This window comes from Gallinula chloropus, assembly GCF_964237585.1.
Source record: "Gallinula chloropus genome assembly, chromosome: Z".
Lineage (NCBI taxonomy): Eukaryota > Metazoa > Chordata > Aves > Gruiformes > Rallidae > Gallinula > Gallinula chloropus.
In genome coordinates, this window is record NC_140089.1 from 78250250 (window position 1) to 78276790 (window position 26541).

Here is a 26541-nt window from a genome sequence, read left to right on the forward strand (position 1 = left end):
GGTCAGGTATGATCCAGGAATGCAATTGTAATCCTCGTTTGGTTAGAGGAGACCATTTAGCTTGCAGGGTGACATCGGAATTACTACTCCTTTCACAGGAGAGAGATTATGGCCATGTGGTTTTCCTTTCAGATTTGGGGTTTGGTTTCCATTTACAAGCCGTTCTTGTAAACAGAATCTCTCTGCTTCATTTTTGCTAAAAGGCTTCTTGTCATAACACTCGGGGAGCTGCTTTATCTTGCCTTCCAATGAGCCCAGGTAGCTGGGCAGGCTGAGAGCAAGCTGCTCTTGCTCAATGTTCCCATTTACAGCAAACGCTTCGAAGCAAACCAAAGCCGACTGTGCAGCCTTGGGCCGCCAGCATTCAGCTGACAGCCGTTTCTAAGGGGCTATGATAGCATGGTGGTGGGTAACTTAGTGTGTGAGCTTAGTTGATACTCTGGCAGATGGCAGCACAAAAGCAGTGCTGGGGAGGTCTTTTGCTGCGCCTGCCTCCCACCTACAGCCAGCAGCTCCCCTACACCTTCCTGTGCCAATGGAGGTGGGATTTCACCTGTGGTGCCCTGCCAGAGCCAGTCCTCGTGAATCTGTCTGAGTTCTGTGTGAATCTCCTTAATCCACTAGCCTCCACCTCACCCCAGGTATTGCAGTTTAGCCTTGCAAGAAAAGGTACTTGTTACCTGATTTATTTAGGTCTGCTGCTTCATCGCTTCCTTGGGTCATTCCTGGTGTGACTAAGTGAGACATATCACAGTGCTGCTCCTTACCCACCTGCTCCCCACTGCTCTTGAATTTCAGCCCTCTGTCCCACCCCCCTTTCACTGCCCCTATTTCTTTCTTTCCACTGAAAAGACCTTGTCTTACTTACAAGCTTCCCGTCCAGTAGTATTTCATCCCTTTCCCTCTTACCCAGACCTTTTCCACCTGAAGATATTCCCCTTAGTGTGCCTGTACAGGTGTCCTCTGACAAGCTCTTCGGGAGCTGTGAATGCCCTTTGCTTTAGATCTAGAAATGCCTTCAGGGTTTGTTGGGGTTTTTTCCCAGAGCTGTAGATCCTGGCAGCCCCTTCCACCTGCTTGCAAGTTGATGGGTTGCAGACAGGTCAACCCCATAATGTATTTGGGGGCTGGAGCAGGGGGAGGGCTGCTGGACCTGGGGTTCCTGGGAGATTCTGGGTGCTGGGCTTGCAGTGTTCAGCAGAGGTGTGAAGAAGGGGTGCCCAGGCTCTGTCAAGCTCTTTGGGCATCCCTATACAATGTCCCTCTGTGCTGGCTGAGAGTGGGACACTTGTGGCACGGGATTCAAGTCAATGCAACAAGGGAGCAGCTTTGCAATGTCATCCCAGGCTCAGGGCTGTCTTTTTGCTGTCTCAATTTCGCAGGACGGTGCCATGTATTTCTAGATCCTTTGGGAACACTGAAGCAAAAAAAGTAGGTTGGTGCCCTCTGGAACCCTTGTGCAGTTGTGCAGCAGGAAGATGCTGAATTTCTGTGCAGATCAGGACCTGCCTTTTTAGCTCATCGTGCGCGTGCTCCCCTGCTTTCAATTAAATGGGAAACATCAGTGGTGCTTTTACATATTATTATTCCCCCACCCCCTTCTGAGGGGATGCCATGCCAGACCCTGTTTTCTATCTTTCCTTTCTGCCTGCTGTCCATCAGGGACAAATCCAGGCAGGCTGAGGTGGGGAAGGCAGACAGGACCGTCCAGCACACGCTCTGCTTGGTGCAGTTGCCAAGCTCTCTCTCTGTATCCAGTTCACGTTGGATAATCCAGGCTCTGCGGACATGGGGGGGACGGACCTGGATGCAATTCCTCATCTATTTAAAAATCCCCACTATTTGAACGCCTCGCTGAACCCAGCACAGGCGGGTCTCTGGGGCACCATGTGTACAGCACCACAGCGATGGTTTTGTTTTTAACCGCAGTGACGATCCCATTGTGTTATATAAGGGTTTTGGCCATCTCTGTGTGTTTTCATGTGAAATGGTGCCATTCTTTTGGCTTCCTTCTCTGAACTAGACGTGCCTACATCAAAATCTGTTTGCTGAGTAAGAAGCCATTAGTGTTTCCAGAGATGATCCTCAGTGCATTGCTGGCTGATGCATTTGTTCTCTCCTCCTGTGTTTCTAAGTAGCAAAGAATGTATAAGTAAATAATGATTTGGGGGGAGAAATTGGTAATGGAAAAAATAACTTGAACAAGATTTGATAAAAATGCAGTGTTTTGATTCAGATTCATGGGTTACAAGCATTTCCTGCAGGCCAGTGGGAATTGGAAGACTGTCTTTGTGGGACTTGGAGATCTTAGACGTTTAAAAGTGAGACAATCTCGGTGCCTGTTACAAAACATCAGAGAGCAATCAAGTTGTATCTTAGCAAACATCTATTTTAGGTAGTACAACCAGCAGGAGACAATCCAACCTCTAGTTTATAGATGGGCCACAGTGTGAGTACTGCACTGTTTCTTTTAACCTGCCATCACTTAGAGGTCATTAATACATTCCTACTTGTAGAATTTGAACCCATAGAGCAAATACTGTGATATTTTAATAAGCCATGTTGATGAGAGGAGATTAACCCCTATTATTGGGACTTGGACTAAATCTAGGGTGAAGGCATTAAGCTGAACCAAAAATCTGTGCTACTAGCAAAGTCTGTGAGTAAACCCCTAACTGGAAAAATGCTTTGTCTTGCTTGGATTTAAAACAGACCTGCTCTCAGGAGGGTTGCTTATCAGGCTTGTTTTCCCCTCAGTGGCTGAATGATGGACCACAGCCGCCAGGTCTAGGACCCCCTGACGTGCTGGGAAGAGAGGGGCGAGCCTAAGCCAAGCTGCAGTCCTGCACCAGAGCTCTTGGTCTGTGCAGCCGGGGAGGCTGTGGCCATCGCCAGGCACTCCTGGGTGAGCAGTGCTGGTGATCGGCTCCAAGCTTGCTGATCCCAGGTGGCCATGCCATCATCACGGGGGTGAGGTGGAAGCAGGAACACACTGAGATTCAGAGAGTGAAGTGGAATAAAACGGAGGAGTGCAAGGCCTCCCCTGAAGCATCCATGGTTGGGGGTTTGGAGTCTCCCTTTTGCATCCGAGCGGCAGCTGGTCGCTTTTGAACTGCAAGCACCCTTTCCTAGTGAGGAACTGAAACCCTTTGGCATTCACTTTGGGTTCTTCTTATTTTTTCCCTAAAAAATCAGTCATTTCCTGAAACAGCAATGTTTTTCCCCACCATTCCAGTGAACTGTTTGTTTCACAAAAAAAAAAAAGGAAGAGATTTCCCAGCTCAAATCTCGGGTGTCCTCAAGGCCAGAGGAAGAGTCACAAGGTTTGCAGTGGCTGTTCAGCCTGGAAGATGGACTCACACATCAGCTGGGTCCAGCCTGGTGCTTCCAGGCTGTCTGATCAGTCAAGCTTAATTGCTAATTAGCTACCTCCAGCCCTTTCTCTGGGAATTATGATAATGAACATAAAGAACTGTTTATTCTAAATGAGACTTCCCAAGGGTAACAGCCTTCTCGGTGGCTGTAGAAATGGAAAGCAAGCCTGAGGAAACACCAGGGCACTGTGGGTTTTGGCAACCGATGATAAACATTTCTTTGTGGATGGAGCAGAGCATGTAATTTACTGCCCAGCTTTAACAAGAGCAGTCTTGACCGTTTTGCTATTCTTTGCCATCACAGTGAAAATGCAACAGCTAAATCCCAGTTAGAAACTCTGCAGCTGATATTTTTGTAGGTAGCAGTAGAAAATTTACCAGACTTTATCTGTGGAAAATTAATTCACCATTTTTATCAGATCTCAGATGTGCTCTTCAGAGCTGCACTGTTCATGGAGGGGCAGATGGATTGTAGAGGACAATGGTGGTGGGATCAGGTAGCACATAGGCAGTTGTGCAGGTGTGTTCAAGGGCATGGGCTTCTGTTGGACTCTCTGCTAGCTTTGCATTGTACAGGTAAAAGGTGCTGATCTAAAGTCACTGTGCTTGCTACTCAAGCACAATCATCATTCATTCTTATCAAACCCCAGCAGCATTTGAGGACCAAGCTCAGTGGCTTTAGATCCCTTCCAACCTAATCCATTTTGTGATTTACTTTGAAGATCATCCACTGACAAGAGCTGGTCACAGTGGCTACGTGACCGCAATTTTGGTGACGTCCCAGCAGACAATAAAAGTCCAATGGTCCCTCTTTTATCCTCAAAGTCACAGGAGAGGGGAATATATCAGCACAGAGCAATGAATACAAGCAAATGTCCCACCATCAGGCCCATGCTAGGACATTCAAAACTGGCTTGGGCATGGTGAGTGGTCACAGTGTCCTGGCCCAAGCAGTTGGCAAGTCAGAGTCCATGCTCAGGGGTGGACCCCCCTCGGATGGTTACTCAAGGGAGTAAAGTCATGGACCCTGGTACAGGTGTATGAACTGCACAGTGGGCTTGAAAAGATCTGGAGCCAGTGACTGGAGCACCCATTCTCATGATTTTTCACCCAGCCTGTATTTTACAGTTGTCCCACCTTAGACTTCCCCCAGTACTCCTGGGCTGTGCCGGAGCTGAGCTACTGTGGCAGTCCGTGGTGTCACACTGTGATGCTCTGACAGCATCTTCTGCACAACCACGGCTATTAAACCATTCTGGCAGGTAAAGCTGAAGTTGGACATTAACTGGAAAAGTACAGGAGGAGAAATATCACCTCTGAAGGCTTCAAGAGGTGCTAAAAGGGAATTTGTTGTGCTGGAAGCAGGGATCAAATACAGTCTTTTTTGCACACAGCAGTGACCTTGTGAACATACAAAGGCTTTGGACTTACAAATTAAAAAAATCCAGTGTTAACCACATGCCAGCATAATTTTCACTGGAATTCTCTGTTTCTCTCTTATGATTCAGCATTTAATTACATGATTGTAGTCTGGGGTTTTATTTTTTCTAGTTCTGTTTCTGGAAGGGATTCCTGAGAGGTTCAAACACAATGAAGTTTTAGTATTGCAACATCTCCCTGGTTTACAAAACAGCTTAATCCACAGGGAGGGTCACTAGAGCTACACAGCTGAGGAGGCAGCTGCCCTTTTCTGCAGCTCTGCAAACAGAGTTCCCCTTAGAGCTCCCTCAAGGCTGACCCCTTTCTCTAGGAGCTCTTGGTTCACAACGTTTGGCTGTCAAACCACAGGCACACACTCAACCTCCCACGTGGAGTGATGCATTTGTGCATAGGGGCGCTTGGGTTGTCTCCTCAAAGAAGTACCTTCACAGCATCTTCCCACCCCGTCACAGGGGGAGGGTTGTGGGCTGTGGGCTGTGGCTGGAGACCGTCAGCAAAGTGAGCAAAGAGGTAACCTCTTCCCCCTCTTGGTTTTAGTGCAGGTTTACCCATTTCATGTCCGTCAACTACCTCCCCATAGCAGAGAAACCCAGAAAGAGTTTTTTAAAAAATTGGATAACCCAGCTGAAAATCAGGGCTGTAAAGCCCAGGATTCCCCTACCTAGGTTTGTCACTTAACCAAGACACCAGAGTTAGGGCATGTGCCATTGCCAGGCTGAGCCCCTCTTCAGAAGTGCCTGTTCCTCACTGTTGATTACAGAGGGGCCTGTGCTTGGCCAGGCCCTTCACTGTGCACACTGACGAGGTGAATCTGAGATGAACTTCAACTACTTCACAGAAAATCATGTATGGTTATAGCAAGGGATGTGATGGCATTGATAGTCCTGCACTCACAGCACACCAGTGTGAAGGAGTTCTGTCCCGGTCCATGGGTATCTACCTTCCGTGCCCTGTCACAGCTGTGGCTTGAAAAAATATATTTGGTAGCAAATCTAAGGAATTATCTAAGTGAGAAGTCTAAGTAAGGAACTTACTTTCTTAGAAATCTCTTTATGTTGAGCTTAAGTTTCTATTTGCAGCACTCATATTCCCGTGGTTAACATCAAGGAGATAAAAACATATTATTACAACTACCAGTACTAATTAGGAGTGTGGAAAGGCCCAGAAATCCAAGTCAGAGAAAAACATGTAATATGACACATTTCTAAATGAAGGTGTACTTTTTATTTCAAGGAAAAGTGGGGAGTATGTGCCAGCAAACACCGTGCTAGTTCTCAGCAGAAGCCACAAGCTCTACGTGCAAGCAGGAGAGTGTGGTGGACAATTATGGACCTCCTTGCACATGGTGACATTTATTACTGTTGAGTACCGGTGCTGTGGATTTTGTTTGATCCTTCAAAGGAAAAAAAAAAGCAATGTGGAGGGCTCAGGGTGACCTACTGCCACCCCTAGTTTCCCAGTGTCACTAAAACTTGGTGTTCATCAGTATCTCTGTGTTACTGAGGCCTGCATGCTTCTCTTCTGCTCTTAATGCAGTCTCCAAACTTCATCTGCAGTGAAGTACTCTGCTTAATATCCTGACTTACCTTTAATTTGATTTTTATTGTTGCATTTTAGTAGATTCATGCACAGAAGTGTCTGTGTGGGCAACAATAAAAAGGCCAAGATAAATTTATTCTGAGTTATTATCTGCACTTGTGATAGATAATAGATACTGGATTTCTGTTAGCATTGTGATTCACTTAAATAAAAAACATATGCCTGAAGTCAGCGCCTTGGAGATAAGTCAGACATCTGGCTGAGATTCCACATTTGGGAATGTAAATGATGCAGATGGTGAGATTATAATGCACACTGTGCCCGTCGGGTTATAACAGTGATGAGCAAGCACTTCATTAGGTAGAAAAGCAGGGGAAAAGTCCAAACTAAGAGGTAAAATTTCTCAAGGAATGTGTATGATACTAATTTCAGTTTGGAGTTTGCATGCATGCGTTTGGAGGAGTCTCCTTTACACCACATGCCAAACCTTTATTCCAAATATATTAGAGTGTGCCAGACATAATATAGCACTTTCAAACAACTTTGTAGAATCAGATTGATATCTCAGGCTTTAAAAACATTGCGTTTTCTTCCTTGAAGTGTTTTGGGAATAAAAACCAAGTTGTGGGCAGAGTAGGAGAGAAAACAACTAATTTCTTTTATTCTGCAGAAAATACTACGTCCACAAAAGTGTAGTGGGGTGACCTGCAGAGTGGGCCTAAAGGTGATGCACGGGTATTATGTGTGGCTAAATGGGTGGGAATGAAGAAGCAGTCCAAACTGACAGAAAATACATGTTCTAAGAGGAAAAGAGATATGATTCTTGCGGAGCTTACCTTGACCTTGCCAATATTGATTTAGCCTCAGATCTAAATTTAGCATTATCTGCACAGGCTAACACAGATCAATACCTTGAGTGAACAATATCTTTACCTGTGATATCACTTTGTGGATACAATGTGCATTCTCCAGGGAGAGCAAAAATCAACCCAAGGAGAGCCAAAGTGACTGTCACCCACTGTCAAACCAGTCGTGACAGGCCAGTCAGAAAAAGTACACTAGTCCCTTATCTTCCAGACTTCCTTAGCAATCACTCTGCATTGTACTTACTTAAATATAGCATCAAGCTGAAACTGTCTGGAAGTTCCGTATTGACAGCTATAGGGTGAAACACATTAGAGAGCCCCGAGTGACTCAGATGAAATCACCCAAACTTTCTCAAGTTGTTTCCTTTAGGTGAAGGTAGCAACTCTTGACTGTGAAGAGTTCATGGCTCATCCTGGGCAGTTGATCAGGGTGACATCTGCCATAGCTTGTCACTGCTTCCCACAGGAGATGGGGCACCTGTGGGAAGGTGCTGACGCTGGCCAAGGCCTCAGCCATAACTTCCCTGCTTAGTACTGTCATGCATTTTGTTTGGAAAATAGATTTTGATTGCCCAAGGTACATCATGTTCAATTGACATTTCTCCCATAATTAATCTCAGAAAAAAAGACATTTTTAAGAGTGGGTGACCCTAAGATGTTGCTGATGCAATTGCTGGGGCTAAGGCAGGTGAGACTGTTGGGCACCCCCTTGCAGTGCACCTTCAAGATTCATCTCCTCAGTACCTGCATCAGCCTGCCTTCTCTTCACCTTGCACTGAAGGCAAAGGGTCTTTCCTTTCCAAATGATCCAGCCTGCTCCCCCCTACATGAGATGCTCCTTGTGCTTGCAAGGATGTTCTGAAGGAAAATTCTCTCCTCCCAGCCATGAGCTCTGTGACATGAAAATGCTTTTTAAATACTGCACAGAGAATAAAGCTCTAGCACAGATGAACGTGCCTGTTGTAGCAGTTGTTTAACCTCCACATTAACAACAAGTTTGAGAGGTTTATGGTGTGGTTCCAACTAGGGCTGTGCAGGCAGGCTCAGGTCTCTTGATGAGAATCCATCCTTTCTCATATGTCCTAGGTATTTGGAGGTGTTACAGTAACAAGACATTTATACTATAATATCTTAAATACCCTAAGGGTAAAGGAAGAACAAGAAACGTGATGCTGAGCGTTGCCAAGAACTGTGCAGAAAGGGGGTTTGCCCAGACACACCGAAATTACCCTGCAAAAAAAGTGACACTGTGGGAGAAACTGTCAAACACACGTGGCAGGGCAATGGGGGGAGAGGGGTTCCCACAAGCAAACAAGCACATGGCCAGCAGTGAGGGGGTCTTCCAACTGACACTCAGTGGGGTGCTTGCCTTCACGGAAATAAGGCAGACAAAGCAAAAGCCAGAAGAAAACAAACATTTGCCAGTGAGCTGAAAAGACCCTGCGGTGGCAGACCAAACCACCACAGGCCACAACTGGGCTGGGGCACGGGACGGTTGTCCAGGATGATCTGCAGGGAGGGGAAAACTGCTGAAATGAGGCAAACTGAGGGACATCTGCAAAGACAGCCAGTGTCTGATGCCAGGAAAAGCTCTGATCTCGTACAGATGAGCTCATACGCAGCACCCAGACAGGTGGGCTGGAAAAGTCTGAAGCCATTGTGTGCCTTCAAGGAGTGATGTTAGCCACAGACAACCGGACTACCTGTACATATCCTGCCTTATCTTCTGGGAAAATTGGTCAGCAACTCTGATTTTGGTCTCACTAAGGTCTCACTGATTGTTTTTTTCTCTTCCAAACCCAAACTTTGAACCCATTTGGATGCTTTGAACAATGGAGTTGCTCTGGTGATCACAGCTCTGAACTGCTGCCTGCACTTGGCCCGCTCCATCAGCCCCAGCCATCCCCTGTTTGCACTGGTTTTAGGACGGGGGCAGTAATATAAAATTGACATGTGCCTGCAGGCAGGAGTATCTGGACTCACAGTCATGCTTCAACTGTGATGCGTAATTAATACAAGGGTAATTGCACAACACTGCAAGCCAACAGGGAAAAAAGAGAGGAAAAAAAAAAGCACTTTGGGTCTGCACTAGTAATATTAAGGTGGCAGCTAAAAGCATTACTCACTATTTTGCAAAGCCCTCAATATAACAGTAAAATTAGCCAAATTGTAGGAGAAAAATGACCACTACAGAGGAATGGAATTTCTCTTTTTCCATGAAGTGAAATAGCCCAGAACAAAGCAATTATCCGAGACAAAGCACACTGTAATGGAAAGTGTTTAAATGTGCTTTCATACGAGCCACCTGACTGTCCACAAACCCACCAGTTTCATGTTGGTAATAATTTCTAGATGTATAACACCTTCAACCATCCCTTCATTTGCTTTACAAATTAATATGATAGGAATTTTCTCGGGTGTTTGCTCACTAAGGACAGCGCAGGGGTGGGTTGGGAGCACACCCCAGCACACCCCACAGTTCAAACCACAAGAACACATTTTGAACTTTGTGGATAATTTCCTTGCAACTATTTCATTCCTTTTAAAGAGAGAGAGAGAGAGAGAGAGATACAGTGGGCCAAAAGTCTAAAATCTGTATGTCCATTTCTTTACATGGAAATAGTTACTTCTTAAGAACTAAAGTGAGAATAAATCTTACCAAGCAATAAGAATATACATTTTTGCAGATGATGGACACACCTTCACTACCAGCTCTGCTCTGGGCCAAAGTCACAGGGCTTAGATTCTCTGACTAAGGGGCTGAACCAGCTAAGGATTTTTTTTCTTCCCAGGCAGCAGCATCTTGTCCAGGTCACAAGTCCTGACAGTGCAATTTTTCTTTTTCAGGAAAGATCTGTTTCAGATGAGTGAATTTTTTTAAAGATAGGCAAGACTGGGCAGCTGGTGGTAGTTTTCCAGCATCAACCAGTGGTGCAAGAAGTTGTGCAAGTTTCTTCCCTCCAAGCATCTCACTTGAGGCTCCACATACATTCATCACAAGTAATGCCCACGAGGACAGGACCACAACTTCACCAGACAACTGAGGATGGGAGGATCTATGTTTGGGGTTGTGACCTACCCCCCAGTTCACTTGCACCTCCCAAAGGTTTTTACCTTCGCATCTCTATCGCAGCAGCAAGGGCTTCCCTGCAGCAGGTCCACTTGTCCTTTGGCTCATTTCCAGTCCTTTGCTCTCAGTGTTTCATAGCTGGCCAAAGAAAGGTGCTTCTTGGCCCTGTATTAGGCTGTCCAGACAGAGCCTGGTTTGGGAGCAGTGTGTTAGAGGGTGAAGAGAGTAAAAAGAGGGGTGAGTTGATGTGATAGCATTTCAGCATCTCATAAAAGTCTTGTGTTCAATCTCAGTAGGTTATTCAGGCCTAAAACCATCTTCCAGCAGCAGGGTGGGGAGGGAGGAGACTCAGCCAGTGCCAGATGAGTTAAATGAGGCAATAGGAAATGGGCGCTCCATGGGGCTGGGGTTGTGGTTTGCTGGGTTAGGGCATGGAGCAGTCACTCCTGCAATTAGTACTTGGCAAACGGGTGATTGACACCAAGTTCAGGGCCTGTCTGGCTTGAAAGCCGAGCCCTGTGTGGGACATGGCGTGGTGGGGACATGGAGGGACGTTTCCGAAAACAGCTTTGCTTCTTATTTTTAAAACTGGCCTCAAGGCATCCATTTGCTCACAAATTAAAGAGGAGCAGGACTTTGGGAACCGCCAGCCTGGCGCACTCCGTGCTAAAATCACTGCAGCCCCATTCACTGGCAGGAAGGCAGGACTGATGGTGTTCCTCCTCCTGCCACTTTTAACAGAGAAGCTAATTGCCACATCAAAAAGCTGCTTCGTGAACTTCCCATCATCTGCTGACTGCAGTCTAAGCAGCACAGCCTCAGCTGCAGAGGCCGTGCGTACACCGCTGCCGTGTCCCAGATACGGAGCCTTCCAGTGACACCATATAAATAACAGCTCGTTCCAGTAATGCTTGTCTGCTTAGCGAATTGTTTCAGGATTTACTCCATCCACCCTACCCTCCAACAAATAACCTGCAGATGTGTGGCTCTAAAAATAATCCTTGGCATTGGAGCCATGGTACAGCATCACTACATAATTCAGCAAACTTTCATACTGCGTTGTTTTCAAAATGAATCTCTTCTGTATGCTGGAAGCGGTTCATGGAGACAGATTCTGTCCTAACATAGACTGCTCTGTGTATAGAGAGCCTTTTGCTATCATCTCCGTGGACAATAAACATGAATCTGGCTTGTGAACATGTTATGTTAAGAATTATTTCTTTCCTTGTCCAATTCATTAAGTCTGTATACTTAATAAGCAGTTTCAGCGTTTACAAGATCTTCTCTGGGAACAATAAAAGAGAAGTAAAAAGGAGAGAAACATCTGGATCAGTGAAACACTCTTGAAATAATATCTTTTTTAGTGTCTTTATAGAGATTTCCAAGGGCTTACGTTAAGAAGTTAATTCCATTGCTGCTATTGATGTTGAAAATATATTAGAAGCTCATTTTAACTCAGTCTTGTTGCTTAGATAGAGATCAGAGCTGGCCAACTTTTTTGTTTGAAAATATTGTCATGACAAATACTGCTGTTTGTATTTCATTTAAGACTTACTACTTTTTTCACTTTTCCTCCTTTTAAAATTTTATTGTGAAAATGGAGAGAAGAGGGGAGAGAGAAACAGGGGGACCAAAACTGCAATTCTGTTGCAGTTGTACAAATCACTTTGGTTGGTTGTTTCTGTTTGTTCGTTTCCCATTTCTTAAGTATTTTTAAAGACTATCTGCTAGTGATACTATTTGATTTGGTTGCCTACAGTTCTGTACTTTTATCAGCAAACTGGAACTATGATGCTCAGGGGCTGAAGCACATTATATTCAAGAAAAGCCCAAGGGAGCTGTGTTTGCTTGGGCTGAAGAAGAAAGAGCTAAAGGGCAAACTTAATTGGTGTCTCCAACTACCTAATGAGGATTTATAGAGAAGACAAAGCCAGACCTTCATCAGAGGTTTGCTATAGAATGACATGAGACAAGAGAAATGAGTTGCACCAGGGACATGCTGAGTAGATATAAAGGGGGGAAATGCACAGTGAAGCAGTTAAGCCCTGTAAGTAGGTCCCAGAAACATGGGGCAATCTCCATTCATTGCAGACATTCAAAACTCATCTAGGCAAAGTCTCTGAGCAGTTAACACTGCTGTCAGGTGCTCTTGGATCAGATGATTTCCAAGGGTCCCACGCAACCAAAATTATGCAGTGAATCTATACTTCTAAAATCATATGGGGAATTTTTCCAAGAATTTATTTCTGCTGCTTATAGGATGGCTGTAACCTTGACTTGAAAAATTCCCTTGGCTGCACTGAAGCAGGGTCATGCCCTGGTAACTCTAAGCCAGTACTGGATGGATAAAAATCCTTAGGCATAAGTGGCTGTTAAGCACCCTTACGTGATTCATAACGTATAAAATTAGATCACTATGCTTTTTGCACTCTACTAAAAAGTGTGCTCGGAAGATAGGAGCCATTTCTCACCCTTGTCTGTAGGTGGCAAACAGGGAGTGCCTAGTGTCCCACTATTCTGGGACAGTTTACATAAATCCCCACACCCTATGTAGTGCCTTGTCCTCTCAATACAAGTTCTGCACAGCAGACAGGCAGCGTATTCAAATGCAAACATCTTCCCCAGTGCTGGAAACCAAAGTGTTATCTGCACACTGGAGTAGCCAGCGTACAGAACAAGGTGCTCAGAGATGCGTGTTTCTCAAATTATTCTTCCATGCTATTTGAGTTTCCTGAAAGCTGATGGCTTTGTGTCTGGCTACTCCCACTTCTGGAAGATATAAACCAGAAGTGTGAGCCTGGCTGGATTTATTTGCTTGTTTGCTTCCCAGAGCTGAATTTCAAGAACCATCGCAAATTAAAGTACCTGTTAAATATCTGGATTAAATATCTGTGTCTATGTTTAGGCTGTAGATGGATGGTCTAGGATATAAATGGATGGATGTGTGCAGGAGTACATGTCAAATCCCAAATCCATCAAAACCAGGAAGAGGTTTGCAACAGTTCCCAGTGACAAGTGTCAGACAGACTTGATTAAGTTGATGTCACAAGTGACTGTTTGAAACTGTTCTTCTAGGCTACCCAATTGAAGCACATCCTCTGAGCTGAGCACGCACTTTAGTTGGATTTAGTTGGATTTAGTTAGATTTCTTGGTCCAAGCTTGCTCCTAACCTGACACATCTTCATGGCAAAGTATCACGAAGAAAGGCTGAGTGAGCTGGGGTTGTTCAGCCTTGAGACAAGAAGACTGAGAGGGGATCTAATTAAGTGTATAAATATCTGAAGTGTGGGACACAGGGGGAAATGACCAGCCTCTTTTCAATTGTCTGTGGAGACAGGACAAGGGGCAATGGCCTCAAATTGGAGCACAGGAAGTTCCACACCAATATGTGGAAGAACTTCTTCATGGCGAGGGTGACAGAGCCCTGGGACAGGCTGCCCAGGGGGGTGTGGAGTCTCCTTCTCTGGAAAGATTCAAAACCCGTCTGGACGCCTCCCTGTGCGACCTGTCCTGGGGAACCTGCTTTGGCAGGGGGGTTGGACCTGATGGTCTCTTGAGATCCCTTCAAATCCCTACAGTTCTGTGACTCTGTGAAAGCAGTGAGGGATCCATGGGGACTTCTGCAGAACCAAGATAAGGCCCTTACAGGGCAGCTCACCCTAAGTGAACATAGCCCGAGCTACTAGCTTGTCTCTGAGGGTTAATTGGGATTTATGTCCTGTTTGGAGAGCTAGCTTGAGAAATCCGACTTCCTCACATAGTTTCTATGATGCTTCTCTGTGCATGCATGTGTGAAAGGCGCTGGCCTTCTATTGTTTATCGAAAGGAGTTTATTACATGTTGCTTATGCAGCATTTTTGTGATCTTCTTGATGAAAGATGCTATATAAACGGGGTTGGATTGGACTGGATTCAGTAAGTCTAGGAGCCTGCCAGCAATTTATTGCTGTTTGACTCCGGTGACCGAGCACCAGCGCAGCAGCCAACGAGCCAGCGCGGTTCCTCGCAGCACCGCTCTGGCTCTGCCTTCCGCACTGAAATGGAATTTATTACTCTCTATCTTGCATGGATATTTGGTAGGAAATTGGAGCTACAAAATGAAGAGTCATGGAAGTTTAAAAAAAAAATCCAAGAGACAGGACAGATGTGCTGTGATTAGTCCTGTACTCTGGCTCACCTTGGGTTAGATAAATAACTGAATGCGTGCCGTCAGCAAGACATACTATTTACAGACTTGGAAGGAAATCTGGCTTGCAGTCCCTCTAATTGGAAGTCAGAGGTGGTGGAAAAAAAATATATTTTTTTACTTACAGTTAGAACTTTAAATCTCAAAGTGGTGAGCTATTTAAACCACAGGCTTAATCTTGGATCATTTCAATTGAGATTTAGAAGGCTATTTAGTCTTAAAAATATCAATATATTTATGGGGATGCATGATACTTTGCCATTTCATTGTCTATGTGGTAAACACAGAAAGTGGTATCTTTGCATAAATTTTTATTTCCTCCCCTCAAATTTCACACCTGCCTGTCAAACATTAGTTTGATCTTGCAAAATCCATACCAGCTTCACCTGTGGAACTGAACAAGATCATTTTTTTGGTACAATGCCAGAAAAGAAAAGAAATTTTTAAGAAAAGAGAGCAAGACAAATCTGACAGCCTGTATATAAACCTGAGTCTAAGCAGATGAAAACAGTCAAAACTCTTTCGTTTAATCATTCTGCTATTTTTGACATTCTGTCAGGTGCTAAACCACATGAGCATTTAGAAAAAAAAAAAACAATAAATAAAATAAAAATCTAAGAAAGAGGGAAAGAAAATGTAGTCCAGTGCTGAAGGAATCACATAATGTGATTTTGAGGATGATGTTCACATGCATGTAAAATATCCAACGAATGGCTTTTCCAGGGGCAGCAGGGTTATTACATTTTCAAGCTTGTGAAGGGTTTTCCTTCTGAGAGTTCCCTTCCTTGCTTAAAGAACATTCACAGGCAGGTTTTTACTCAGTCATTTTCAGACACTGGCCTGCTAAGTGAGATACAAGCGTGGGTGGTTACCTTTGCTGCCAGTCGGCCTGGCATTGGACAGCTGTCGGTCACAGGACAGATGTTTTCAGTGGCTGAATTCCCCAGACCTCTTGAATTTTTGCTTTTTGTGCATCCTCCAGTTTTGTGCAGGTCAGCGCCCATCACAGCTCCAGCACCACCTCTACCCATGTCGGGTGAGGGGTTTCTTGCACCCCTTTGAGTCTTTGGGGTTTTTCCCTCTTTTATAGAGGAATGAGCTTCTTGCATTCACAAATGGTGTGCTCTGCAGGGGCTGCAAATCATTGTGCCAGTTTGGAAGGTCCCTTCTGAGAAGAAGGAATCACAGTTTATATTCCAATGCCACAAAACTCCTTCTGACCGTAAAAAGACTACTTGAAACAGCACTTTGAGGAGAGAAGGACTCCGTTAACAATACATTAAAGTAAGGAGCAGCCAAGGAGCGTGTCTGAGAGCTTTCAACAGCCCTGGCCAGGGCCTCCCTGGGTAAGCACTGGCACAGTTCCCCAGAGTCAGCAGAAGTACACGGCTTTTGCCAAGGGAGAATCTGGTCCCTGTCCTGTGTTCATAGAAGAGGACCCCAGGAACTGCGAACCTTATCACAACCTTCCCATGAACAATAACTGGAACAAGATTTCATTTCTGGTATCTGTTTAATAACCAGAGCTGACCAGAAAGAGCAGACAGCAAGGCTTCTTTTTTTCTAAGGAAAAGAAAACCGTTATATGTGGGCAAATTTATTTTGACTTAAGTAGCTGATGAGAAACATGGCTTAGACTCAGGCAACGCATTAATCACTGACAATCTGACCTTCAGAAAAATCAAGTAATAGGCTGCAGTGATTTGCTGTCAGAGTCTGAGCTCTACCTTTGCTCTTTGTGGTTGTGCAGGCAAATCCTGCTTTATTCAGTCAGTTAAGAGAAACAAAGAAGCACACATACACAGGCTGCAGCCACAGATGCAGTGGAAGACACGCACCCTTCCCTCTGTTACTCAGTCTTAGGTGGGCCGGTGACTGGAAGGGCTCGGGCTGGCCTTGGACCTTGTGTTACACCCAATGTGAACATAAATTATCTCTTTACAAAACTGTGAAAAAGGACTGAGTATGGAAATCATGGCAAAGTGTATGCTGAGCAAGTGTCTGCAGGAAGGCCATCCCCTCTTACTCAAGATTTCGGTATGTATCCCACAGAAAGGCAAACAAAATAAAGTGTGTTCAGTTTCACACCACGTTGCCGTAAATCTCCCCGTGTGAATTATGGCAAAACTGTGCTCAGCTACCAAGTTGCTTCCTTAATCCACTTGCACTGCAGATGGGCTCTGTCTGTGCATGTTTTGGCAGGCAGATCTGGCCCTCATTTGAATTTTATATAGAATTTGAGAAAAACAAGGGACGGGGTTTTTTTAAGCTACCTCTTTGGCTTGCTTTTATAGCTGTCTAATTATTTTTTGCAAGTTAATGGCTGTATTTTACATTTGCCTTTTTTGCTGCGCTGTGTTTTTCTGAAAGTCAGGGTGATCAAAAAGAAATACTGGGCTGGCACAATAAGGAGCCACTCTTACAAAGACTCTTTTGTGCAGCTGGACACAGCCATGCCATGGCCTTTGCTGACTCAGGTCTTCAAGATACGCCACAAGTTCTTAGAAGTTAAAGTTACGACATTATGGTCTGAAGAAATCTGGTTGTTTGGGGTTGGGGGGGGGTTCTATCTTTTTCTCAAGAGGAAATTGGCTTTTTGATTACATACATTTGCTCAGCTGTATTATCATTTTTTACCAGCTTCATCCTGGGAGAACAAGTGTCGAGGTATTCAAACCCACATAAAATGTTAAGTAGCTCTTATGCCACCCGAACTGTGGCTGTTCTGACATTCATGGGTCAGAAATAGCATGTCAGAGCAGGGAGATGTGACCTGCCTCACCACCTATGGACTTGAAGAAACTTCAGGTGTCACCTGCCCCATAGAAACTGCCAGTGCATGCCCTCCTGCCCCAGTGAATGGGAGGTAAAGTGCTTCTGCTTGAATTACCTCTGGCTGGCTGGAGCCGTCCTAGAGGCTGGCATTGTAAGGATAAAGTAAGGGTAATATTTTATCAGGAGAACTCACTTTCTGACTCAGCATAGGGATTTCTATCTATGACTGCTTTGCTCCTTGGAGGGAAATATTTCCATGAGTGGACTCTTCCGTTTCTACTTTTGATGTATTTAGCAAGAGTTTCCTTAACATACGATGTTCATCTGAACCCAGTATAAAACTTCTCTTTTTCTCTCCCCTTCAGGTTTCTCTTTTGCCATCCCTCTTTTCAACCATCATGTGCCTTTTCCAATGTAATTGTCACGATAGTGTCATGATAGCATTTCGGAGTTACCTCTTTGCTGGAGCTAACCAAAACCTCAGTAATGCATCAAGCAGCTCCACGCCAGTCGTTGTCACATCCCAAGCCACTGACACGTTACACAGACAGATTAATTATTGCTTAAAATGTTTATCCTCTTATTGTTTGTGTTTCCAAAGCGTTTGAGCTGCTGTAGGACCCTCAATCACTGCCCTCCCTCTTGCACAGAAGTGTTTTCTTGGTCCAGCATAGCCCAGTGTCTCCGGCACCACTGTCAGCCACAGCGTCCCAGCACACAGCAGGAGGTGGTCTGGGGGTGACAGGAGCCCTGCGCCAGGTGGAAACAATTATGGGGAAAAAATGTGGTCCTCACTGGATGAGTTACTGCTGATAGCTGCCAGATAAGCTAACTTAATAAAGTGGTGGCTTAATTAAGCCACATTCCTTGCATCTTGCCTTTCGTCCTGCCTGTCTGGGGCGATGCTATCAAGCAGCAAGATGGGGCCCGGGTTGCTGTGCTGGTGTAGTGCTGTGGGTCAGGAGCAGTGAGGACCTGTGGGCAATGGAACATGGGGGTGCTCCTGTCACACTCAGCTCCCCTCTTAGTTCTGCAAGGTGATGGACCACAAAAGCCTGCAACAAAGACATACCTGCTCCTTGCCTAGTCATGGAGGTGTGTGTTGGTCTCAGAGGTTTGACCCTAAAAAAAAGCACCTCAACCTACAGAGCAAAGAGGAGTAGCTCAGCATCTCCCTGCTTCTCCTGCAAGATACCTGTCAGGAAAAAAAGGGGTGACTTTGATAGAGCTCCTATCACTACAGATTTTCTTAAAGGCGACACAAAAGCTAGACATTGGAGTGCTCAAAATGGATGTGTGTGTTGGTCTCAGAGGTTTGACCCTAAAAAAAAGCACCTCAGCCTCCAGAGCAAAGAGGAGTAACTCAGCATCTCCCTGCTTCTCCTGCAAGATACCTGTCAGGAAAAAAAGGAGTGACTTTGATAGAGCCCCTATCACTACAGATTTTCTTACAGGCGACACAAAAGCTAGACATTGGAGTGCTCAAAATCATGGTGCCCAAACCCCTCTGCAAATCCAGGCTTGTGCATGTTCCTGAATGAAGCCTCACATGAGAATCAGAAAGCTATATTTTTAAGGGCACCCGATTAAAAGCAGCAACAGATCTGTCTGCCGGAAGTTTCTCCTTTTGGAAACCAGATTTAAAGTTAATGAATCCATTTTATTTCCCTGTAGACCCGGATTTTAGCGGTTGAGCTTCACACACAGCTGTGTATTAGTTCATGTTTGATGCTCACATGTGCAGCCGCGTAGCAGCCGTACCATTAACTCGCTGAAAGTTACTCAGTAGCTAAAATTATCAGTGGGGACCCCTTCTTACCTCTCATTGTGTATAACGAGATCGCTGCTGTGCAACGTTGATTAGACATGTCAACTTGGAGCTGGATGAAAATGAGTGTTGCTAATGATCTACTCATGTGTCCATCACTTTGATAGATTTCTCTTTAGGAATGTAAAAAGCTGAAGCGTGCTGGAATCCCAGGGTTGTGATGTTTCAGAGAAATGTCTGTTGTATGGTATTATTTCCTGTGCATTAACCCTAAAGCAGCAGTTTCCCTGGCAAAATCATGCTGGTGGGTGAAGCTTGCTGTTGAGTACAGGCTATGCTGATAAAAGAGATCTGTAATCTCAAGGAATTGATTTCTGTGTGTGAGCTTGAAAGCAGGGCATTCCACCTCTAAACCACTTCTTTTAGATGTGATTCGAAGCTTTCATGATGTGAAAATTCAACAAGAAAATAAAAGGAAGACTGAGAACAAGGAAATAATTTCTCAAAACCATCTCACTCCCCTGTGGAACTCATTGCTGCAAGATGTCATTGAAGCCACAGATTTCAGCAGGGGTTTGCCTATCTGCCAGGGCAGCATGATTTTCCAGTTACTTTAACTGGAGCACCCCCCCAGCAAGGCTGTGCTTGCTTCTGGATGCCAGGGCAGTCCTTAATGGCTGTAACTCAGCATGTGGTGGCTTCTCAGCTGTGGCTGTGGGAGAGGGGTTTGATGCGGGCAAGCGGTTTGGCTATCAAGAGAATCAAGGGAAGGCAACTAACCACAATAAAGCCGACAAGTTCAGACAAAGCCATCTCCAGCCAAGTTGAGAGGAGAGGCAGCTCCTGAAGTGTTCTCAGCAGGTGAGCCCTTACCCAGGAGCAGGCTGTGCTGGCTGAGGTTTGCATCTGCTGCCACAGGCCACTCCAAGGGTGGGAGTCCTAAGGGCTCTAAGCCTGAAAATCAGGTAGGAATTCCAAGGGGGAAGGGTAGAAATGATGAAAGCTGCTGCCAGGTCTTTCTGGTTAGTTCTGGCTGACACAATCCCATGGGTCAGCAGCTCATGGCAGGGATGCCCTCCTCTCCTTTTCCATCTCCCAGCCCTCTCCCAGGCCAGGCTGTATCTGCCTCCGGAGAGTAACTACAAGCAACCCTTTATCACTCCCTCCTTCTGCAGACAGGAGGAGATGAATGTGCACTTGGAAAGCCATCGGCATGGTTTGCAGTGTATCAACAGCCTCCCCAGTGCACCTTTGAACTCATTCCTCCTGCATTTGTTTGTCTTGCAGATAAAACTTAACAGCAGTGTTTGGAGAAAAGTCTAATGAGGGACCACTGTTTGCATAACAAAGCAAGGCTTCCTTTTCAGATGTTGAACCTTCATTAAGCACAATTTATATTCCAGCTAATCTTTGGAAGAGGCTAAAATATGGAGCTAAAGTTTGTTTTTACATTGTTTGTATTAAGTAGTCAGTTGCAACTGATGGTTGATTTAAACTGGACATAATGATGATTTGTGATGGCTGCGTGTTGTCTAGCAGAGTGCCGTGTCATTGACTGCCATGGCTTTAGCACCCTTCTGTGTCAATTATTGGATTAAAGGATGAGACCAAATGGATGGTTTTCCAGTTTTGCAGATATTTCAGCATTCACAAGGCCTGAAAAACGGTGAATTTATGAAATGGGGGGCGGGGGGGGGGGGGGGGGGGTGTGCCCAGACTAATATAGACTGGTGCTGAACAACAGTTAGCTTCTCTTCTAGCAGTCCTGGAAGCCACTGCCCTGGGACCCTTTGAAGGTCATCAGGGCCCTGCAGTGAGTAATCCTGAGTGTGATAAGGGACAGGGACATTTGTGAGAGTTCCTCAGTGCTGCTGGGAGGCCTGGTGACTTGCTGTGGTCTGCTGTCTAAAAAGCAAACAAGCAGGTATAGCTGAATGCCTACACGTCATTACAGGATGGTGTGTAAAAAAAATTAATTTCTCAGCACTCAGATGTTGCTCCTATCTCAGGCACATCAACTGTCTAATCCTACTGACCCTTCAATGCAGTTCCGTCCCTCTGCCTGTATGTGACAGTCTCCCTTGCTCCATTTGGAATTCCCAATATATCTCACTTATCATCTTCCAGGTTTATTAAAAGATGATAAAATGACTGATAATATTTAATCATTTACATTGTAATGATGGATGTTTGAAAGTGCCCTTCACCATATCATGAAAACTATGGCAACTAGAGTTGTGTCTATGAACAGCACTGGGGTGTGATGCATCCTTGCAATCAAAGGGAGCAGGGTTTTCAAAAACAGCTTGGGATGTTGGTTGGGTCGGCGTTGAGGTGCACAGCCCCAGGGTCCTCAGGCAGCGGGGCCACACTGTCACCTAAAATGCCCCATTGAGTTGAGGGTTTCCATGTTGCATTCTTGAATGCTGGGATACCTCCAACATGCAAAGTTCAGGATCGATGTACTGTTTGGTTGATCACCTCTACAATTTACCCATGACCGTTTTTAAAGGCAGCACCAACCTTTAGAGTACATACAATTATTTATTCATTTATTTATTTATTTTATTGTTTTTTCAGGAAAAAATGCTGTAAAGGTTATAAGTTTGTTCTTGGACAGTGCATCCCTGAAGGTAGGTGATTTCACTGTTCTTACCCCTTGTTTATGCGTGCATTTGTCTTTCCCTACTTGCCCTGTTGCCTGCACTGCTGGTTTAGAAGAGCACCCTGATATAACCTTATCTCACGTGTCTGTGGAGGAAACTGTTTCCAAGAAATTGCTGGGAAAGTAGAAACATCAGCATCTTCCAAAAGCTTCATTTAGCATGCCAAGCTTTGATCCTTCCCTAAGCACACGTGGCTGCACAGATCTTGTACCAAGGCCTGCTGAAAACAAAGGGGTGCGTTTTGCTTTTGGCTAGGTACACCTTCCCTGGCTGATGGCTTTCACCATGTCATCTGGCACAACTGATTTGGCTTTTAAGTGCATGAGGAGTGGGTGACTTGGTGACTTTGTCCTGCTTTTAGTTACCTGTTTCCCAAAATGTCAGTGAGGGGAAAGCAATATGAAGCAGCATCTCTCCTCTGCTGTCTCTCCTGGTCATGGGCATGGCTCCCTTGTCACAGGGGCAGAGGGAGATGGGGAATTACTTGGGGTGGTTCATATGGGAGTGAAAAGGGAAGGAACCCCTCCTGTCAGAGGGGAGCTGCCTGTACACTTTTCAAAGGCAGTGCCAGGGTCCCAGTGCTTGGAGGTTGCTGCAACAAGAGCTCATTTAGGAAAAGGCTGAGCTCTGCCTGCTGTAACCTTGCTGGGGCTTCTGTTGGGTCTATCCAGCCAGTGGCTTCACTGCACAGTAGTCTCCAGTTACTCCCACCACTTTGCCCGATTCAGATAAGCTGGGACTGAAGCTACAGGAAAAGAGGAACTGTCAGGCAGAAGCAAATGGCCAGAAACAACAAGCCAATAAGCCTTCTTTGCTCCAAAATGCAAGTTTAAAAGTTGGTTTATGGCAACATATTGTTTTATTTGATGACATATGGAAAGCCTCGAGCTGACCTGAGAGTTTTGCCAGTTTGGGATGGTGATGTTTTGAAAAGAAAAGTGACAAATTAACACACTGGAGAGAGTCTGCTGGCTTTTGAGTTACAGTCTCCAGCCAAGAAGGATTATAACCCAAACTCTGATCCTGGTGCTTTTTCTGTAAACGTGTATCTTCTTTTGCTGCTGGCTGGAAACACCAGAACACCGTCTGGGTAAAAAAGTAGGAAAAAAAGAAAAAATGCAAACCCACATCTTCTCAAAACAGGAATTGTGTATTTGTGTATTCACACTTTCATGTGAAGAAATGGCTCACGATGCCAGCCCGAGCCTCAGGGAGCTGGGTAGGGTTTGAGTGAAATTGATGGCTGCCAAGCTGTCCCTCCTCCTGTGGTTTTGCAGTGGGTTTTGTCTTGTTGTGGCATGAGATGGCAGCTCCAGTGCAAGAGGGGCACTTGGAGGAGGGGATGGTGTGCGTTGGAAGCAGAAGCTCTCAATCCTTTTTGGGTGGAATGAAGCCAGGCTCTACAGTCAGGCCTCCAGCTTTCCTATGGATTGTATCAATTTTATATACTGGTTATTCACTAAATATAATGAACACAGCAGGAGAAGTAATAGGATCAAAAATAAAATGAGAACCATGAAAATGTATTACTGTAGGCTTCTAATTTTCATCTCTTGAGGTTTTAGGTGATTATGAAAGCAGCTTTTATTACGTACCCACTGACTTAATCCAGCCTGTTAATGGCATTTCAGTGACCTGAGAGTTTCTGCCACTAATTTAATTTCTCTGCTGGCTGCAGCTTCTCTCCCTTTGTACTTCCATTCCCCTTTTTTCAGCTCCATCTGTATTTTGCCTTGAACTTAAGACGCCTCAGCAATTGCTATAACATCTGGGACAGTCTCGGTATAGGGTTGAGAAACATGATTCAGTGAAGCCCTCATTTCTCTTACTCTGTTACAAGACATCATTTGGCTCTTCACACATTGTTTTGGCATAATCTTGACAGATTAGCTGTATGAAATGTATATCTCAACACAGGCACATAAATACATTACAGATGTGAGTTTATTAGAGTACATCTGCACCTTTTAATCCTGTACTGGCAAGCCAAAGCCGTGAGAAGTAGTTCCAGACATGTCTTCTCCATGGTTTAGCAGTGGCTGCAGGGAGGACAGCTGGGAGAGGTATAGACTCTCCCTTGTTCACCCTCTGATGGCTGCCTTGGGAAGACACAAATCTCTTTCTTGGACAGCTATTTAAATGGACTCTTTCTTAAAGGGTTGTGTCATTGTCCATGTCCATCTTTGAACATGAGCCAGCAATGTGCCCTCATGTCCAAGAAGGCCAATGGCATCCTGAGTCATATTAGAAGGGATATGGTCAGAGGTTGAGAGAGGTTCTCCTTCTGCTTACATACCACACCTGGAATAGTGTGTCCAGTACTGGGCCACTCAGTTCAAGAAGGACACAGAACTCCTTGAAAGAGCCCAGCACATGGCCACCAAGATGATGAAGGGAGTGGAATGCCTTCTTTATGGGCACAGGCTGAGGGAGCTGGGTCTCTTTAGCCTGGAGGAGACTAAAGGGTGACATTATTAATGTTTATAATATGTATTATATTTATAATTATTTATTATAATTATAATTATTATATATTATATAATAATTATATAATATATATTATATAATAATTATTATAATTATAATTATTATTATTATATTAATTATTAATGTTTATAAATATGTAAAGGGTGAGAGTCAGGAGGATGGAGCCAGGCTTTTCTCAGTGATGGCAGCGATAGGACAAGGGGCACCAGGTGTAAGCTGGATTAAGGTTCCATGTGAACATAAGGAGGAACTTTTTCACTGTGAGTGTAGAGGAGTCCTGGGACAGGCTGCCCAAAGAGGTTATGGAGTCTCCTACTCTGGAGACATTCAAACCCCACCTGGTCACATTCCTGTGTGACCTACTCTAGGTGATCCTGCTCTAGCAGGGGCATTGGACTAGATGATCTTTCGAGGTCTCTTCCAACCCCTAACATTCTGTGATTCTGTGATCTTTGGTTTCTGTCCTTTTATTTCTTGTCTGCTCTTGAAAAGCAACATAAATCAGGGCAGACCAGTATGAGTCCATACCCCTGTGTTCTGCATTTAATTTGGTTTAGACTCTTCTTCTTATTCTGGGTTTCAGCTGCAGGAGCAGGGAGCAATGATCCTCAAGAAACTTCATGAGGAGTTTGCTCTGTGTGTCTGATTCCCCCTGTAGCATCTCTTGCTGCTGCACCTGACTTTCGAAGCAGGTCAGAAAGGAGCTCTTCACCCTTTTCTCCTGAATGATCATCTTCTTTGTTTTGGAGCCTCACAGGTCCAACCAGCTCCTGTCTTGTGGCGTCACCAAGAGTAAAGCAGGGACAGATGTAGTCTGAAACAGCTTCTTTTGGAGAACACCATCCCTACGGCTGGTTTGTTCCTCAAGTTTCTGGGCTGTGGTTTAATTCACAGCTAAATATTCTGTGGCAGGCAAACACTAATCAGATCTGCTCTTTCCTCATTAATGCTATTTCAGAAATTTCCTTGGTACAACTTTCCATGCTGCATTGTTATTCCTGAGATCAAGAAATAGATGCAGAGACATTTGTTATTCTGCTTCGTTTTTCCAGTATTTTCCTAAAGTCTAGAACAGCCTAATCCTCTACTGTGTTGCTTTGGTTTACCCTCAAACCACATTTCTTAGGCTGGGCTGGCAGAAAAGGGGCTTGAATGTGGGAGGGTGCATTCTGCAGAGCACACAGAGGTGGTGCAGCAGCTTTTGCCCAATTTCATCCCAGTTGTGGGGACTGTTCCTGAGTGGGACCAAAGCCCTGGAGATGCACTGTACAATGATATGGGACCTGCCCATAGCAATTGTGTCATTTGGGTTGACTGTGTGGAAATGTGGGAACCACCGTCAGGGAGATTTCCACCTCCTGGACCTTTCCCTAGCTTTGTATGAAAGCAAATGAAGCAACGGTCTTGATGAAGCTCTGCTCAGCTGGATGTGAAAACCCTATTTAAAGACCAGTTATGTGAAATACGGCAAAATATTAAAAAGAACTGGCAGTGTTTAGAGAAAAAGATGGTGAGGGGACACATGGTAACACTTTTTATATATGTGAAAACTTGCTGCAAAGGGGAAAGTAAATTGTTCTTCATGGCCAAGAAGAAGAGGACAAAAATAATGGGCTTAGATGGCTATAAAGGGAATTTGGGTTAGATATAAGTAAAAAGCTTTTAATAAGCAAGGATATGTAATCTTGGGAATAGACTACATGGTGTTGGGCATCTCCATCCCTCAGGGATTATAGGTACATGTTAGATGAAAACCTGTTAGGGAAGGTTTATGCATAGCTAATCCTGTCTGTGGTGGACGATGGTTGCTTCCAGCTCTGGCTTTTATGATTTTATTAGGTCACATCTATTCACAAAAGCACAGGGAGGACAGAGCTCGTTTTCTGTCTGCTTGGAATAGGCTGAACATGGCACATACCAAATTCTGCATCTGTGTGGGTACGCTGGCTGAGAAGCAGCATGGTCACCCAGTGACGGGCATGCTGGCCTGTCCCTCACTGGTTTATTTCAGTGGAAAATTAAAACAGTGCCCAGGAAAAACCCCACTAATGCTTTATGTTTGTCTCTATTTAGTAGTGCCAAACATAGCAGAAGTTTGCCATCCAAGCATCACCTAAAAAGCCCAAACTATCCCCAAGGCTGACCAGGTGTGAAGGCAAGGGGCACGTCTTGCTTCCACACTTCTGCAAGGCCCTGCACCGTTCACCCCCGGTTACTGCTGGGGGTCCTGGCACTGCCATTCACTGCCACCCACCACACTGCGGGTGGACGTGGGGAGTTGAGATCGGCACAGTCGTGCAGGAAGAGAGGAAGAAAGGATGTGCTGCTCAGAAGGTGACAGGCACAAGGGAGGAAATGCCTGGCGCCATT

General features: G+C 45.0%; 1 protein-coding gene across 1 annotated transcript in view; it reads left to right on the forward strand.

The window, feature by feature from the left end:
* The window catches only part of CCBE1 (collagen and calcium binding EGF domains 1), a gene marked incomplete at both ends in the record, with an annotated part of 100028 nt that overhangs the window by 54316 nt on the left and 19171 nt on the right, over positions 1–26541 (forward strand). The window contains one exon of the mRNA XM_084277948.1: positions 21599–21651. Within this exon, the coding sequence (XP_084134074.1) occupies positions 21599–21651 (53 nt within the window). The remainder of the gene's footprint in view (positions 1–21598; positions 21652–26541) is intronic.